This window comes from Erinaceus europaeus, chromosome 10 (assembly GCF_950295315.1).
Source record: "Erinaceus europaeus chromosome 10, mEriEur2.1, whole genome shotgun sequence".
NCBI classification, from domain to species: domain Eukaryota; kingdom Metazoa; phylum Chordata; class Mammalia; order Eulipotyphla; family Erinaceidae; genus Erinaceus; species Erinaceus europaeus.
The window spans coordinates 99,213,311-99,231,245 of record NC_080171.1 but is presented as its reverse complement, the minus strand read 5'-3'; the positions used below and the strand labels follow the sequence as shown (position 1 = coordinate 99,231,245).

At 50.1% G+C, this 17,935-nt stretch overlaps 1 protein-coding gene across 16 annotated transcripts in view; it reads right to left on the bottom strand.

Annotated features, from left to right (window-relative positions):
- The window catches only part of RALGPS1 (Ral GEF with PH domain and SH3 binding motif 1), a 353,198-nt gene that overhangs the window by 25,095 nt on the left and 310,168 nt on the right, over positions 1–17,935 (bottom strand). For 11 of the 16 annotated variants that reach the window (XM_060200191.1, XM_060200189.1, XM_060200192.1 and 8 more), the window contains 3 exons: positions 5,773–5,899; positions 4,307–4,464; positions 2,149–2,200 (listed from right to left, as the gene is read on the bottom strand). In XM_060200191.1, the coding sequence (XP_060056174.1) occupies positions 2,149–2,200; positions 4,307–4,464; positions 5,773–5,899 (337 nt within the window). The remainder of the gene's footprint in view (positions 1–2,148; positions 2,201–4,306; positions 4,465–5,772; positions 5,900–17,935) is intronic. The other 5 variants (XM_060200200.1, XM_060200203.1, XM_060200201.1 and 2 more) reach the window with 2 other exon arrangements.

The following is a 17,935-nucleotide window of genomic DNA, read 5'->3' as shown; positions in this document are numbered from 1 at the left end:
ACTCCCCTCAGCAAGGAGAGGCTACACCAGGATCTAGGGCCAGAGGGACTGAGAAGCAGGACACTGTCCCTCCCTGCAGGGCCATTCTCAAGGTTGCTGGAGGCAGGACCCTGGCACAGGGGAGTCAGCTGTGACACCAGCACTGCAGGAGGCCCCACACCAAACAGCACCTACTAAAGGCATACAGGTGGAAAGCGGATCCAATGCTAAATTCTAAATGAAAGCAGGAACTTCTCCAAACATTCTATGGCTCACAGCATGCACTAGTGGGTCCAGCACAGGCTGTCTCTCTGGGGCAGGCTGTCTTCTCACCACTTTCTTTCTGGTAACCTCAATAATCACAGATACTTAGCAAGAGCTGTATCTCCCTGCCCCCAGTGACTAGCAGGATGTCTGGCGGGAATTAGATGCTTAATATAAACCTAATGAGTGAATGAATGAATGAGTGAATGAATGAGCAAACAGATGAATGAATGAATGAATGAATCAACCAATCAATAGGTCCAGGTCTGGTTGGTGCTCAGAATCTGGGTATTAAGCCTGTCTTTTCCATGTTTTCCCCACTGGTCTGTGGCCAGGGAGATGCTGGCTTGCCTAAAGGTCTCTTTCTTCAGAATCTCCCCAGGAGCCCCCAACTGGTGCTGCAGGAACTCAACTTGTGTTCATCAGCTCTAGAACGTGCCCTGAGGTCCTGCCTGGCTCATGCCGGTTGCTGGGGTAACCTCCAGGACAAGGGCAGCAGGGCCTGTGTGCCTGAGCTCCCCAGAGGGGAGGAGAGCAAACTTTCCTCTAGGAGTCCTAGATTGGGCAGAGGGAAAGAACTGCTGAACTTCCAGTCCCTCTAGCTGTCACAGGTGGGTTGGATGGGGCCAGAGGACAGTGGTAATGAGGTGGGTCCAGCGGCCAGGGGGTAAAGATTTGAGTCAGCTCTGTCCACCAGAGGAGTGGGAAGTGTGAATCACCTCACTGCTCTGAGCCACGCTGCCACATGTATAAATGGAAATACTACACATCAGAGTATTTGAAGGTCCATGTGTGGCACATAGGAACTGCTCAACAAAGACCAGAGAGAACTTGCTGCATGAGAATCAACTCCCCTTAGGTCACTTTATGATGATGGGGACTGAGGAGACAGGAGGCCTTAACACCAGAGGGAGAATTTATGTGTGTGTGTATATGTACAGATGAACACACACATATATATGTAAGCATGCCTGTATTTAAATATATACATGTGCGGTCTTACATATATGAGCTCAAACATGTATGTGAGAGTGGATATGCACATACATGTGTGAGTGTACATGCGTACTGTGCTGTGCGTGTGTGTGTGTGTACACACAGGCCCTGGACACCATCAGAGGGGCCACTCTGAAGGGCACTGCCAACCTGCCTCTCTGCAGGACTCTGTGCCACACATGGACTGCTCCCTGCCTCTCCTCAGACCTGAGTCACCATGATGCCCCTCACCCTCAAGCTGTTATGGCTGTGGAGGCTCCCCATCCACGGATTCCCTGTCTTCTTCTCAGCACCCACCCCTATGCCTTGCATTGAGAAAGTTTCAGCAGGTGGAACAGATGCAGTGAGTGAATTATCGAGTGAGACACAATTCCCGGCGAAGGTGGGCTTGCTGCCAGGGTTGCATGAGGATGCAGGGCAGTTGTGGCCACTTAGCTGTCACCTGTGCCCAACAGGGTAGGTATTAGCCCAAGGCCAGAGGTTGTGTGGGTGCAACACTCTTATTCCCCACTAGGCGGAGCCCCATATCCATCTCCGTTCTAGGCCCATTCTGAGGCTTCTGGCTTCAAAAACCCACAAGGAGACCAAATCTGCTCCCAGGTCTTCTTGGCAGCTTGACCTGAGGAAGAGGTTCTGCCTCAGGCTCCTGGGCTTGCCTTGGAACATATATGAGTGGGGTTGCTCAGAGCATGGGCTCGGCACCCTGTCCCCCATGCCCACCTGCTCTCCAACTCTTCTAGTCAGCCTTGTCCCTGGGCTCAGCTGGCCTGAGAAACCCAATGCAGCCTCAACCAGCCTGGGCCCCTGGGGTGAGATGGGTGGGGCTGGTCCCTGCTGGCAGCCTGCCTTCAGTTCCCTGGAGCCCTGAGCATCTCCCTAGGAGAGAGGCCCAGCTGGGACCACACTCACCTTTCCAGCCCTGAAGACATCTCTTCACTAAACTCTGAGCTCTCACTACTGCCTGGAAAAGGAACACAGATCAGTGAGCTCGATGGCCTCACAGAAGACGTGCCAACCCCAGAGGGGCCTATTCTCCTGAGGTCACTGAGCCCAGACCCCTGAGCTCCACACAAAGCCTGGAGAAACAGCTTACTGGCCCCATGGGTGTCAGGGTGACTTGAATCTGTGCTGCCACTGTTTCTGATTCTCTGCCCTGGGAGTGCCAACGTCACCTCATAGGACCCCCTCATCTCTTCCCAGAGCCTTTCTGAAGACTGCAACTGTAAATGCTTGCCTGTTGGCCCACTGGGGTCTGCTCCAGGCCTCTCTCTGGGCCTGGACTGATTCAGCCACTACCTCCCTTCTGGCCTGAGTGAAACTAGTGCTAGGACAGACCATACCTGCTGAAGGCAGAGACCAGGTGGGCACTTTCCCTTCTAAAAGGCAGGGACTTGACCAGATTCTGGTCACAGAGCAGCATCCCGAGTTGAATAGGGCCCTGGGAGGTGGTCAGTTCACACATGGGGCAGTGTATACTCAAGAAGGATTCAAACTAGGGACTCTCCAAAGCCTGTACTATTCACAGAGGTTTTCACCCTGTCACTTCAAACAATCATATGCAATACCTCAGTATTCTCCTGGGAGGCATCTTAGTTGGGCTGCCTGCTGGCACCAAGGCTGGGCAGTGGGAAAGGTGGGGGTGGGAAGCCCAGGATCCTTAGGATCAGTGTGAACAATGGTCCTAACTACAGGGTGATGAGAACCAGTCTAGCCCCAATCCGGCCACAGGCAACTCCCTCTTGGATTATTAGCTCCAAATAAGAAAAGCATGAGCTTCCTGAGCTGAGGGGCTGAGGTCCAAAGCACCCAGTAGCCTCCTGCCTGAGTACTGAGCATCGTGATGTCTGACTCAAGCCTATGTCTCAAGAATAGAAGAATCTGAACTTGAGCACAGCTCAGAAGGTTTCCTAGAGGTTAACTAGTTGTTCTGCTACCTAGCTGAGAATCCCAGTCTCAAAGAACACTCCAAGAAAAAAGGTTCCAGATATTCTGGGAAACTGGCCCCTTATTGATTTCTTGGGGCTCTATCATGCCCATCAGCATATTAAGGCCTGAGAATAAGCCTGGTCACCTGGTCTAACTCAGCTTTCCCCACCATGCTGGTCCCAGACCTTCTCTGAGGGCACAATTATACACTATTATAAATTGTTGTACATCCCTTACTGGGTCCAAATAGGACAGCCTCCTCCCAGGACAGATGGTAGAATTTTGCTTGACATAGACTTTGTAGGGGTGACTGATAGCTACCCCTGGAATAATATTTATTGCTTTGGAGTCTGGCCTCATTTCTTGGGGTCATGGGACATGAGTGTCCTGCCCATTTTTCCTGCTCTCCACAACCCAGACTGATGCCCCCTCCCCCACCTCTCTACAGACAGCACAAGATTCAACCCCCAGTCTGACAACTGGGAAGGCAGACAGACACAGACATAAACTATAGAAGCACAGGCATACTGACAGGACATAACCAGCAGGGAGCCATTTTGTCTGATGGCTGTAATGATAAGTAACCTGGGCACAGTGGACCTGTGACCAGAGCTCAATGACATCCTCAGCTCTCATGGCAGCTTCTGTCTGTCCCCACCTCAGCAACAGTTTCTGGCCCGTCCACTGCTACAGGCACCATTTCTGGATGCAGTTTCAGCCCTGGAGACGAATTTATCATCGTTCCTAAGTCTAGCTTCTCAGTGTGAAAACGAGGACACAAGTGAGCCCCTGGTGGTCCACCCCACTGATGTACCCTGCCATGCGTAGCACTGGGGCCTGTCATTCCCACAGGAACAGAAGTTCCACTGGTGGCAGCAGTCAGGCTTTGGCAACTGCCATCCAAAGCCAGCTGGTCTCATATGCCTGCCATGCTTGGGGACGGCCAGCGGGATAAAGACAGGCCCAAGGCACTTTGTGCTCTGCCAGAAGCAAAGGGCTCCCTGGCCCTGGGAACCTGTTCAGGGAAACCTCTCTGCAAGGGATGAGGGGGGCCACTGGATGCTGCACAATGACTGACAGACATGGAGCAGACACTGGGCTGTGGCCCACCCACTGTTGTGTGCAGGCCAGAGTTGCTTACCTAGGGAGAGTCCATTGGTGATGGCGGAGGAGGATGTGAGCGCGAGGCCCCTGCGGGGGCTGCGGGACTCTAGGACGCTGTCGTCCAGCAGGTGCCTCGCTTTCTCCGATGGGAATGTCGCACTTTTACTCTCAACTACACTCAACTGACACATCATACTGAAAACGGAAAGGGAGAAAGAAGGCAAAGCCCCTTATCTCTGATGTCATGGTGGTTCCACTTGCCCTGGGGTCCTGAGTAGGTTGTGTGGTTGCCAGAGAAAGCCCCCACCCACCCACCCCCCCAGAGCCCTAGCACATGTCTGGGCTCTGCCCTGCTCACAGTGTGACCTTGGGCAAGTCACCCTTTTCCTGAGCCTCAGTTTCTCCATCCATCTGTGGACACTAACAACACTTGTCAGTCTCACCTGTCTCCCAGATGACTATGAGGCTCGAGTGAGCAGATGGTGCTTATGAGCAAGGAGGGGCATGCAGGTGAACAGGGCAGCGTGGCTTTGCAGCTAGCATGGCTGGTTCTGGAGTCACACACACCTGGTCCAGATCCTCGTTCCACCCTTACTCACCAACAACAGCTACCCCACCCTGTTGACCTCACTGGATTCAGCTCTCCAAGGGGGAGATGTACAGATCTCTCCCCCAGGCTCAGCCACTAGTAGAGAATCCAGCAGAGTGAGACAGTACTTTTTCTTTCCGTTGCAGCCTATGGGCAACTTTGGGGTCATCCTGAGATGGGTGGGACTGTGTCTTATGTTGGAAAGATGTAAGGAAAGAAGGAAGGAAGAGGGGATTCTCCAGGAAGGAGGGAAGAAAGAAGAGGCTAGAGATGGGAGGAAAGAGGGAAAAGAGATGAGAGGAACAAGAAGGGCCAGGGAAAGGGAGGTATTTATTCAGAAGCTTGTGCCCAACACCCTGGGGACATGGTCATGGTTCCCCTGGCCATGCTGAGGACCACACATGTCCCTGGTCACATGTCCCTGTCAAGCAGCTGTCTCAGCCATGAGGCTGGGTGAACCAGTGCAGGCTCACTGCTCTAAGAGGCTGCCTGTAGCAACAGGCCACCAGAGACTCAGCAATAGCACTGACAGGTGCCAGGAGACACCCAGCACTGCCCTAGGTGACAGTCACATGTCCACTGAACTCTGGAGTTTGACATGAGGGAGGCACTAAGCGAGCTTGAGCAAACTTTCTGGAATGCCTACCTGTGTACTTCCTCCACTCATTGCTGATCTAGTGTCACCCACCACCACCACATGGGCTGTCCTGTCAAGTCATCCTACCTCTTCCAGAGCTGTGTCAATCTGAGGAGAGGGTACCTGCTAGGATACCAAGAGCTCCCACCAGCAACTCCCAGATGGGGTAGAATGGCCCCAGTAAGCAAGTATTCCCAGAGTTCCCTTAGCCCCTGCCTGGTGCTCAGCCCAGCCTAGAGCCTGAGCAGGTTGGAGCAGGGTTCAACTCATCACCCACTTGTTGCCCAGGCTGTGGCTCTTCCTGTGTCTTGGCACTGGAGGTGTGGGGAGGCTGCCGGCGACAGATGCATCTGGACAGGTAGGCCTCCGGCTGAACCTCGCAGAACTGGAACCGGTGGAGGGGCCTAGAAGCAGAGAAAGAAAAGAGAGAATGATGGCAGGCTCTCACTGGAGGTGGGCCTGGGCCGGGGCCAGGCTGCCACAGGCAGGACGAGGTTCACACAGCCCTGTAGCATCTTGTGCACATGACACCAAGACCTCCGTCCCAGTAGAAGAGCTACCTTTCAGGTTGACTGGTGTCCTGATGCACAAACCCCAGTGCCCACTGCATAGCCTGTGCTGCTGGCTAACACAGAGGTGAAGGCAACAGCCTGTGGGGGCACGTGGGCACCAGCAGTTTGGCCTGTGGACCCCTGGTGTGACTGATTCAAGGCCACCCAGCTGGTGAGTGACAGACTTGAGACTTAACAGTATGCATTTTTCTTATTTGTTTTAAGCAGCAGTAAGGCCTGAACACATGTGATTTCACTGTCTCTGATTTTTTTTCATCTTATTTCAGGAAGAAAGAGAGAGAGAGAGAGAGAAGGAGAGACACTACAGCACTGTACCACCACCCATGAAGGCTTCCTCTGATGCCATGGTGCTCTCATGTAGTGTCAGAGCTTGAATCCAAGGCTTCCCACATGGTAAGGCAGGCATTCTGCCAGGTGGGCTACTTTCTAGCATCAGTAAGATGTATTTCGAGTCCAAGAGTGGTATCCTTAAGAGGGGACTGGAGGAAGGTGGGAGAGTGAGGCTGGGCACATCTTCCTCCAGCTCATCTGGGGGGTCTGGGAGACCACAGTCCTTATGAGTCCTCTCTATTGCGCAGGCCTGGAGGTGTCTCCCACCATTGCTGTCCTGATGCTGTCTTTTGGGGTTCTTCTATACTTTCTCTAATCTGTATAAAGAGTGCTGTTCTAGAACTTTCCTCCATTTGTGTATGCTGTCTGTGTCCTGCCACAACTCTGCAGTGACTTCACACTTAGCCCTGACAGCAACCCTCTGAGGTCTGTATAAAGTCTTTTTTCTCTCTTTTTAAAAAATCAATGTCTATTACATATGAGAGAGGGTGGGGAGGGAGAGAGTGCTTTACCTAAGGCAGAGAGGAGAGAGACATGCCAGGACATCACTCCAATACATGTTATGCTGGGGGTTGAACTAGGAGCCTCATGCCTGGGAAAAAAATCACTGGGCTGCCTGGCAGTCTGACTTGGAGGAAGGAAGGAGGGAGGGAGGGTTGTCTGAGGTCCAAACTCACAGGGCAGCTGAAGAACGGGCTCTGACAGTGAAGTCAAGAAGCACAGCCCCATTGTTAAAAGTTGTTGTCTAGGACCTCAGTCCAGAGAGGGTCCATGGAAGCCCTGAGAGGATGTGTGCAGCTGCTGCCACTACATCTGAACTGTAGGCATGCATATTCCCACACTAACTTCAGCTTCTTTGAGCCTCTAATTAAAACAAACAAACAAACAAACAAAAACCTGTAGTGCTAGGGCTTAATACAACCATGATTACACTGCTCAGGACTGCTCCGCCCCCCCTTTTTTAAAATTCAGACAGAGTAAAGAGATATCACAGCCCTGGAGCTTCCTCCCATGTGGTACTAGGGGTCAGACCTGGGGCCCAGGCATCCTCCTCAGTGACTTAGCTCTCTGGCCCTGAGGCTGTGATTCTTAATCAGGGGATGGATCAGAATCTTCGGGCCCAGCCCTGCAGGTTTTGGTTTTGCTGGCTGCCGCAAGGCTGGGTGTGCTCCTCAGGTGACTTCACATGTGCTCCATGAAGAGCTTCTGCTCACAGGCTGGAGCAGAGGCAGCTCTGCTCAGTCAGTCAGGCCTTGTGCAGTGTAGTGTCTCCAGGAAGCCATCCTACTTTGTTTTTGATTTGCTGCAGATATTGCTCAATAAATGAATCCTGCAGCGGGTGGAATTCACCTTGTTTATCAAGCAGCAAGTCCACGGGATTACAGCTTCACTGTCTGAGTCACTTTAGCTCCTGCCCTGGGCTCAGGCAATTATTTTGTGAAGGGCACGTCACATGTCTCCTCCCACTGTGGTCTGAACTGGAGTGATCACATGGAAATAATAATGGCCAGTGGGGTCGAATACTGACCCTGGCATTATAGGGGGAGGGAGGTGGTGTGTGTGTGTGTATGTGTGTGTGTGCGCGCGTGCGCGCAAGTGTGTGTATGTGATACCTGAAGTGAGGACTGTGGCTAGATAGCCCCTTTTTTACAAATAGAAAGCTGGGGCTTACATGACTCCTACATGCTGGAGGCAGGGCTTGAACTCAGGATAGTGGGACTTGGAGGGACTTCTAACAGTTCAAAGGGCAGGTCATGATGAAAACTCCAGATTAAGAAACACAGTGACACAAAAAAGGGGAGGTTCTAAGTAGGAGGCACTTCCTCCAGGAATTATGCACTGGAGAAGGTCCAGCTGTTATTCTGGAGGAAGAGAGAAGGGGTGGGTAGACATCTGTTATGCACCAGCTGTGTGCCAGGCTTGTATAGACACTTCAATGTCCTATTTCAACGATTCCTCTGTACTCAGTACTTCCATTACTGCAATTTATTTATTTATTTATTTATTTAGTTGTTGCTGTGACTTCAGTGTTCCAGACCAACTCCATTCAGACTGAGACAGAAATGGAGAGACAGAGGGAGGTATGGAAAGACACCACAGCACTGAAGCTTCCCCCAGCATAGCAGGGACTAGGCTTGAACCTAGGTCATATGGATTACCACGCAGGTACCTTCCCAAGTGAGCTATCTTGCTGGCCTTTATTTATTGTTACTTTCTAAATGAAAGGTTCAGAGCGAAGCATTGCTTTGCCATTAAAACAGACAAACAAACAAACAAAACAAACAAACAGAAAGTGATGGTCTAGACTTTCTTTCTCTGCTTTTAAGCAGTGCTGAGGATCCATCCCATAGGTTCATACATACAATGCTGTTCTGACACCAAGTCTCCTTCCTGGCCCTTCTTACTGTCATTTTAAAGGATGACTCAGAGCCAAGTCCAAACTGAGTGCTCTGATGTTCTTCTGGTAACTTCCTCAGCCTTTCTGCTTACTTTCTACTCCCGATGGCCCTTATTCCTTCCATGTGGCTCCTGCCTCTGAGTCTTGTGTTCAGGATTTCCCAGGCTTCTCTGCTCATCCCTGCTCTGTCTCTTCCACTCAGCTGTTAATTCATCCTGCAGCATGAGGCCGGCTCCACCTCCCCTCTTCTTATTGTCTGAATGGCCGTGGGCGGCACGCGGGCCTCAGATGCCCCTTGATCCTGATGCGGAAGGAGGTGGCAAGCAGAAGAGGCTGCGATCTCCTCCCTGAGTACAGTGTCATCACTAATGCTGCTCTGGGAAGCTTGGGTCGCAGCTCCTCCCATTCCCTGCATTGTTGACCAGCAGCCTGGTCTGACAGAGAAGCAGAAGAATTTCCATTCAGCTGGGACCCAGAGATGGCAGTGGCCTCTATGCCAGTGATGGAATTCTGTGCTACTGAAATATACATTTTGGCCATCCCCCCGCCCCCCCAAAGCTTAGGGTGTTCACCTTGTGGCAACAGCAGGGATGTGCCTTCTGGGATTGATTGTGAGCTGGGTGATGGGCAAGTTAATTTCTCCATGTCCCTTTGGCAGGGGTGGGTGGGGGTGGGGGACTCTGGTCTTGTTTAGCAGCGTGTGGTCCCTGCTGCCTGCCCAATATGGCACAAACAGCTGGAAAAACTGACCGTGGGGCTTGACTATCTCAGAGGATTGCTCTATTTTTCCTCAGCATAATTTTTCCATGAATAATCTTTAAAGCTCTTTAAGTGGCTGTTTTTTTAGCCGTTTTATTGGAACACGAGAACTGACAGTCTCTGTGGGGAATGCGATATCATGTTGAAAAAAATCTGGTTTTCATTACATTTCTTTCATGAAACCAACACGCTGCCCAACAGACCACTCATTGATTGGACGAGAAAAGGGCACAGCGCCTTCTCATAACGGCTTAGGAGAGGACGACACTGAGGGTGATGAATAATGACAGCAGAGAACTTCGAGTCCAGCAGCAAACAGGCCTGGGTCTGTATCTGCTGCTCTCAGGCTGAGTGGCCTTGAGCCTGTCACCTCACTTCTCTGAGCCTGGATCCTACATCTGCAAAACAGGAACAGTGCTCGACCTTGCAGCCTCCCAGTGAGGAGGAGGAAATGACTGTCCCTCCCAGACTGGTGTTAGGGAGTCACATGGGATAAAAGCTGATGTCCTATTTTCACTAAGTTTACAGTCAAGTAAGGGAATGAGACAAGTAACCAGGTGAGTTACATGTCCCATGTTCCACACAGGGACATGCTTTGATGGAAGAATCAATAATAACTCTGGTAGTAGCAACACCTGTACCAGTAATGTCTCCACCTCGAGGTAATGATGGTGGTCATGGTCCTGATCGTGGCTGATGGCCATTGGGTGCCGGAAGCTGTGCTGTCCACAGGATCTTATGTAAGCCTCTCAAGATCACTGCCTGGCAGAGCTGTGCAGCCAGAGGTTGGAAGGGATAAAGAACTTGCCTGAGGATGTGACTAAATTTGTAGTAGGGCACCGGTGGAGGGTGAGGGTGGATGTTCAGCTTCATGGGGGGTAGGGGTAGGGAAGGATGGGATGGAACACAGTCTTTTGGTGGCAGGGATGGTGTTTATGTACACTCCTATTAATTTGTAGTCATATAAATCACTATTTCAGTAATATGAGAGGGGAAAAACTGATTGAATGTCTCAAACTTTTTAAAGCACAGACTGAGTCTTTTTAATACATAGGCTGAGTCTTTGATATATTGACTCTCTTAAAAGCTTATTCCAGGGAGAACAAAAGCAACTGGTGGCATAGCTATATGCAAATAATGTCAAAGGACATAAAATATGGTGATGGTGTGTATGATACAGCAAATCCTAACAAAGGGATTTTTCAAAGTTAACCCAACTGCCAAACAATATGATTATTGAAATAACTATCTATTGCCTTCTTAAACCCTAAGACAACAGGAATCTCCTGCTTCCTCTATAGAACCTATGTTTCTCCCAATCCTGGAACCTCTGGGATGGGGCTCACTTCCCTGCATGCTTCTCTCAAGACATATCAAATGATATTGTATCTGCCAATTCCAACCTAATCAATGCAACAAGTACCATCTCAGCATGCGTCACCTCAGACGTCAGGCATGGAATGCCAACCCTTCACCCTCATCACTCGGGTGAGACCTTTCCTTTCATGGTAGTTTCTAATTCCATTCCAGGAGGTTCACTTCCTAACAAAGTCCTAAAATCTAGATATAGACCAGGTCCCGTTAGATAGAGCATATGTTCACATGTATCCATAAATTAGGGCAAAATATATACCTGAAAGCAAAAGTACACAATAGTCTGCAGTGAGTCCGTATTAAGTTCATAATGAAATAGCATCCACTTAGACTTAGATACCCTCCTCACCTATTACAGTTCTCTCACTCACTCCAAAGCTGACCTTATCAAAGAAAGGACTGCAAAAGCTGAATAAGGGCAAGAGACTGGCATACTTTAACAATGACTCTTTAGTCACTATCAGGCCATTCCACCAGCTGGGACCCTAATCAGGTAATCCTGAGATTCCCAAGCAGACTTGATGGGCCTAGAATTTGAATAAATCCTTCTCTCCATTGTTACCAGTCATTTCTATCAGGAACAACAAAATAGACCCCTTTGTGGGCCCCCATAGGACCTTGCCCTCAACTTGGATCAACAATGGTAGACAATGTTCCAGGATAGACAACATACTCTATGCTACCCCTGAGGAAGATGGGTCGATACTGGGGCAGCATGGGATGTTCCTACTCATAACCACAGAATGTGAGCTCAGATCTAGAGGGATGCAGAGTTCACACATGCTCCTAAGATAATTATGGGCCCCAGATCACATCAAATCTATGGGGTTTACAGTCAACAATATTTATACCCCTTTCCCATATTAGGGAGCTACTCTCTTCCCTGATCCAACTTTCTGGTCCTTTTCCCAGCCATGACATCACCTCCCCAATCACTTGGATCCATCTGCATGTCAGATTTCAGACTCAGGCAAAACCAAACAAACAAATAAACAAACAGACAAAAACACTAGTACAGCTACAGGCCCTTTGAAATATAACTAAAATATGGTTACTAGCTATCTACAAAATGGAGGGCCCCCCAACACTTCATCTGCACTATTCCAGCCTTTAGGTCCATGATTGTTCAACAATTTGTTTGGCTTTTTATGTTAACGCTCTTTTCAGCCACCAGGTTCCAGATGCTAGCAGGATGCAACCAGACTTCCCTGGACAGACAACCCTACCAATGTGCCTTGGAGCTCTGCTTCCCCAGAGCCCTTCCCCACTAGGGAAAGAGTGGCAGGCTGGGAGTATGGATCAACCAGTCAACGCCCATGTTCAGCGGGGAAGCAATTACAGAAGCCAGACCTTCAACCTTCTGCATCCCACAATGATCTTGGGTCATACTCCCAGAAGGTTAAAGAATAGGAAAGCTATCAGGGGAGGGGATGGGATACGGAAGTCTGGTGGTGGGAACTGTGCGAAGTTGTACCCCTCTTATCCTATGGTTTTGTCAATGTTTCTTTTTTATAAATTAAAAAATTAAAAAAAAAAAGAACTTGCCTGAATGAGCAGCTAGTGAGTGGTGGAACAATGAGCTGTATATTGCCAAACATGGGAAGTGAAAAACAAAGGCATAGAAGAGGACTAGTGGAGTCAGCGTCAGGCAGGTGCAAGTGTGTGTGTGCACGTATGCATGCTCGAAGCAGGGAGCATGTACAAAGACTTCTAGCTGCCAGATGGCAGATCTTACCAGAAAACTGAAAAGAGCCAGTCTAGCTAAAGAGCTCAGGGTGTAGAACGTGTGTGGGGGTGAGGAGGTGGGAGGTGCATGGTCAGAGCTGAGGGTCCTATAAGGAGTATGGAGGGGGATATTGAGAAGTGTTTTTTATTATTTTTATTTTATAATTACCACTAGGGACTCTGCCTGCAAGATGAATCCACTGCTCCTAGTGGTCACTTCTTTCTTTCTCTCCTCCTTCCTTCATTATTAATAGTTTTTGTTATTTTTAATAGCATAATAATAGGGAATTTTTTCAGTATTTCATTTATTATTTAATTAGAGAGGTACAGATAGACAGACAGAGAGACTAGAGCACTGTTCAGCTCTGGCTGATGATGGTGAGACCTGAGAGTCTCAGGCAGGAAAGCCTTTTGCATAAGCATTATGCTGTCTCCCAAGCCCCTTCCTCCTTCTCTCTCTGTCTTCCTTCTTTCCCCCTTCCTTTTTACTTGATAAGACAAGAAAGAAATTAAGAGGGGAGATGAAGACAGAGAGGAGAGAGACACCTGTAGACTGCTTCACCACTCATGAAGCCTTTCCCCTAAAGGTGGGAAGTAGGAGCTTGAGCCCAGGTCTTATTCTTGGTAACAACTGTGTTTAACTGGTTGTGACACTGCCCAGCCCCTGGCTACTGAGAAGTTTCTTGGAGAGAGCTGAGTTGTATTCTTTTTGCTACTCTAGAAAGATCACTAGCTGGGGAGCAATTGGCTGTGGCTGAGACCACAGACCAGGACAGAGATAAAAGGATGAGAGAAGTATAGGAGTTGGGCCAGCCAAAAGGTCCAGTGGGATGGGGGGCTTATTGGGACTGAACCTGGTGTATGAGACAAATGGCAGTCAGAGACACATGCAGGACTTGTCAGTACAGGGGCATGTAGGGTACTGGGAAAGGGCAAGGTTATCCTGCTGTGAGTTCCAAGAGCTGGAACAGAAGGTAGGTAATCAGTGCTTGTGGGCAGAGAAGGAAAGGCTGAAAGAATGAAGTGTAAAACCAGAGTCAATAGACTGAACATGTAAGAAAATTCTCATTGTAGATGCAAGGAATGTGGTCTTTGATTCATCTGTCATTCTATAAGAAGGTGTCTCAGAGGCAAAAGGCTGCTCTCCTCACCTCAGCTGTCACCTCTACTTGCTTAGCAGTGGTCATGCCTACTTCTGGGGCTGGGGCACAAAGACACAGGTCTCTTTCCTTGGTCCTGGTCTCTTGAGAGAATAAACTGGAGGAGCCTTGCCTGGCTCCTCACTCAGCCTGCCAGCCAGCACCAGAATATTGCCCTTCTGTCCCCAGTGGACAAGCCTGAAATGCCCCAGAAGTGACCTGTGGTTAGCCTGTATGTTTCTCTAAAAAAAAGAGAAAAAGGTACAGGAAAGAATTGATCTTTCATCTTCAGGGGTTAAATCAGACAACAGTGAGAGCTTTCATTTGAGGCACCGGGTACAGGGCTTTGCAGAGTTCTTCTTGGATTCTCACGAAGAGGCCATAGTTTCCATCCTCCTGAGTGAAGGCCTCAGTCACTGGCTCTCACGAGACCTTCACCTTTCCTTCAGAGTGCCTGTCCATGTGTATGTGAGGAGTAGTGTGTGATTTCCTGTTGACTGTTCATCTTCCCCAGCAGACACGAGCATCCAGAGCAGGGCTGGACAAGCAGTCGGAGCACTGCTTAGTGTGCCAAATGGCTGGCCATGGTGCTTGGGGCTGCAGGAGAGCCAGCGCTGCCAAGGAGGGCATGCGCTGGGACAGTGAGTCTCATTCCCACGGGTTTCCATCGGCATCCATGTGGTCCTGCCCCGGGTCAGCACTGCCCGATTTCAGCAGTCTGGCAGCCCACCGCTACTCCTGGGCATGCTTTCCAAGTCTCGCACATCAGATGCTAATGGGAGACAGCTGTGGCAGAAGGCAAACTCCTCAATTTGAAGTCACAAGACTTGTGTTCCAGTCCAAATGCTGCCCAGGTTGAGCTGGGAGCTCTACTCCAGCCTCCTTGCTTTCTGAGTCTCTGTTTCCTCTTGAAGATGGGACAGGCAGCTGCCACTTCCAGGAGCTGCTGAGCAACTGGCACAGGGTGTAACGTTCACCCGATTTGAGAAGGAAGCTCCATGTGTCTTGGTTTCCTTCTTGTGTGCACTGTGAGCTCTCTTCCCAGACCAGGGATATGGGCCCTTGCTGGGTCTGCCAGAGCCCTGTGGTTCTCCAGGATGTTGGGCCCAATGCACAGAAAGTCTGTTTGTGTTGAAACACAAACCTTCTCTGGCCAGGTTTCCTGGTGGAGCCTGGGAGCTGGTCACTTTTACATTCACACACATTCTTTATTCCTCAGACGTGCAGCTCTCATGGGTTCATGCTGTGAGCCAAGATCTGTCTCATACATCACTCAGAATGCCCCCAGTTCACTTCTCTCTGAAAAATGGCACCCGATCATCTTTTAGCTGTGGCAAGGCCCAGGCATTCTCCCCTTGGAGTCAGAAGACCCAGGGGACACAGAGCAAGGAATGTAGGTGCCATGTGGGGAGTTTGGACATGGTGGGGCTGCAGTGTCAGACGGAGCTGGGTTCAAGTCCTGGTTCCTCTGCTGGATTTAGACCAAACAGGCTACTAAGATGGGGGACTTCAAGATCCCTGAGTAAAGAGACAATGACTTTTTTTCTCAGCTCTTGAGCATCTCATTAAAGGGTCTCTTTTCCATTTGGAGAATATAAAAAGGAGAGGAGAATGTAGAGGGGGAATCCCCAGACCACCTGGGAGGCTGAACTAGGTCACCAGCAGTCAGAAGGGTAGTGTGCCACCTGTGCTTTGCTGCATTCACAGGTCTGTTGGGATAAGATTGGGCATGACCTTCCATGGACCCAGGTGACCCTGAGAGTTGAGGGTGCAGGGTAACACAAGCAGCAAGAGGCTGGCAGTGGGCAACTTCTGAGGGACTATGGGGGGAAGGGGAGCTGTGCAGGCCTCTAGAGTGGATTTTGCACCTGCCTGAGTCAAGAGTCTGAGAGACCTCTGGAAAACCCTTGAACGTGTCTGAGAGAAGGAACACCAGTGTCACTGACTGCCACCTGAAGCCCCTTGCCCAAGACAGTAGAACCCACCACTGAGACGCAAGGTTTCCCCAGTTTCCTGGCAGTGAGATATCCTGGGTAGAAAGAAATACCAGGAGGTAGACAGATAAGCACCTTACTCTCAGGTACAAGTAGGCAGGTCCAAAGCACCTCAGTGGGGTAAGAGAAGGAAACTGAATGCCAAGGTAAGTTTGAGGTTCTGGTTCTCACATGGGACAGCCTTTTAAGGAGCAAGTAGGACAAAGTGTGACTCAGAGTGTTTGTAGGAAATCCATGGCTGTAGCAAAGTTTCCTTCAGGTCAGGGTACACAGCAATGAGGTCAGAATGCTGTGTACCTTCCCCCCCTCCCCCCCCCCCCCGCCCCCAACACACACATCCTGCTAGTGACACAGGGAACAACTAGTCCAGATCCCTGGGCTCAGCACTGAACTCCTCTTCTTCACCTGGGCTTCACCTCCATCACTGGTAAATGGGGTTCTCACCTTGTAGGTTGGTATGAGGGAACACAAGAGAAATGCTCATAACACATACCAGTACCCAGCAGAGAGAGCACATTCAATACCTGATGGCTGCTATCATTGTTTTGGTTTTTAAAACTCTTAAGTTCCAGGAGATAGCTTATGTGGTCAAGTGTGCTTTACCTACTCTCAAGGGCCTGGGTTTGAGCTCTTGCTCTGCTGCCAAGGAATCTTACAGAAAACCTGTCAGTTGGTCAAGCCGTGTGAAGGCGAGGCTCACAGAATCTGAAAATGTCTTCACCAGGCCGGAGGCACACACAAACACTACTTGCCCTCTCTGGGGGCTACCGTTCTTTATGATTTGGACTCTCCAGGAAAATATTAGTTCACTGATACAAACTACATATTACATATGGGTGGAGGGGGCAAGGATCGAAAATGTGGCATTTCTGGTCTTTTTTTTTTTTTTCCTTCTTGGATCAGAAACTGAGGTGTCTCTATTTCCTTTCCACAGTCTATTTGTTGGTGTGGTACTACTGACACAGCCACTCCCCAGGGAAGAAGCAGGGTGCAGAGGCCATCAAAGACACAGCCATAGCCACAGCTAGGAACCACTATGAAATTAGCCAAAGCCTCAGAGATGTTCCAGACCAGGGCTGCTTCCAGTGTTATGTGAGGTCAGCACCTCCCAGGGCCCAGGTTAAGGTGGGCACAGCTTCTGAGAAAGGTCAGGGTACCCAATGGCCATCTTTGTCTTGCTCACACTGATGTCCTTTAGCTCTCTGTGACTTCTGCCATCTGTCTCCCCCAATGATGTTCAGGTTCCTCACACAGGTAGGTCTTTTTTTGTCTCACTGGGTTTCTGACACCCTAGTCCCAGGCTTCATAGCAAGTGCTTAGCTCTCAGAAGTCCCTTGACATGTAAGTCTTAAGTAAATGAATAAAGGTATTTTGGGGCTCCTCCTAGGCAGAGGTAGAGGTGCCTGCATGCTGAAAAAAGGGCCCAGAACTGCTCTCCTGAGTAGCTGAGGAAAGCTGCGTTCCTCCCATTCCTGGGACTGTAAGAGGCACATTCCTGTCCCTGGGTCTCGCCAGGCTCCTGCCACGCAGACTGGTCTAACGGCCAGACAAGGGAAAGTCATCTTGGGGCTTCCTTTTGGGTCCAGCCCCCACATGGGATCTCTAGGATGTCCCCAAGGTGCTGGTAGTACAAGCTACTCTGTTGCCTAAGGTTTTAGGTAGGAAGCCAGGACCACTGAGTGTGTCTGAAGCCTTTTAGGCACTCCCAGGCCCTCTGGTGATCGATGAAAACCTTCACATCCTGCTTCCAGAGCTGGAGACAGGGATTTGGAAAATTAGTGGAAAACACTCCTGTGAACTGGGACTTGCTCCACTGTGTGCAAACTGCTGCATCAGCATTTCTCCAGAAGGGAGTGCTGAGTCAGCAGGTGGTTCTGGATCTGCCTGGAGAAATGAGGTACCCATACCCACAGGGCCCCTGCGTGCAGTGCTGGGATCAAGGAGGAGGGTAGGGAACTCATGAGAGCCTTTACTCAGGGGACTTTCTGATGGGGAAGGCAGATGTGGGGCAAGGAAGCACACAGATAACTATAATCATCATCGTGGGGTACGCTGTGGAGAAGCACAGAGCACTGCCAGTGGATAAAGAGGGCAAGCTTTCTGTTACAGTCCATAGTGTTCCAGGCCTTGCAGGCCCCAGAGTCTTTGT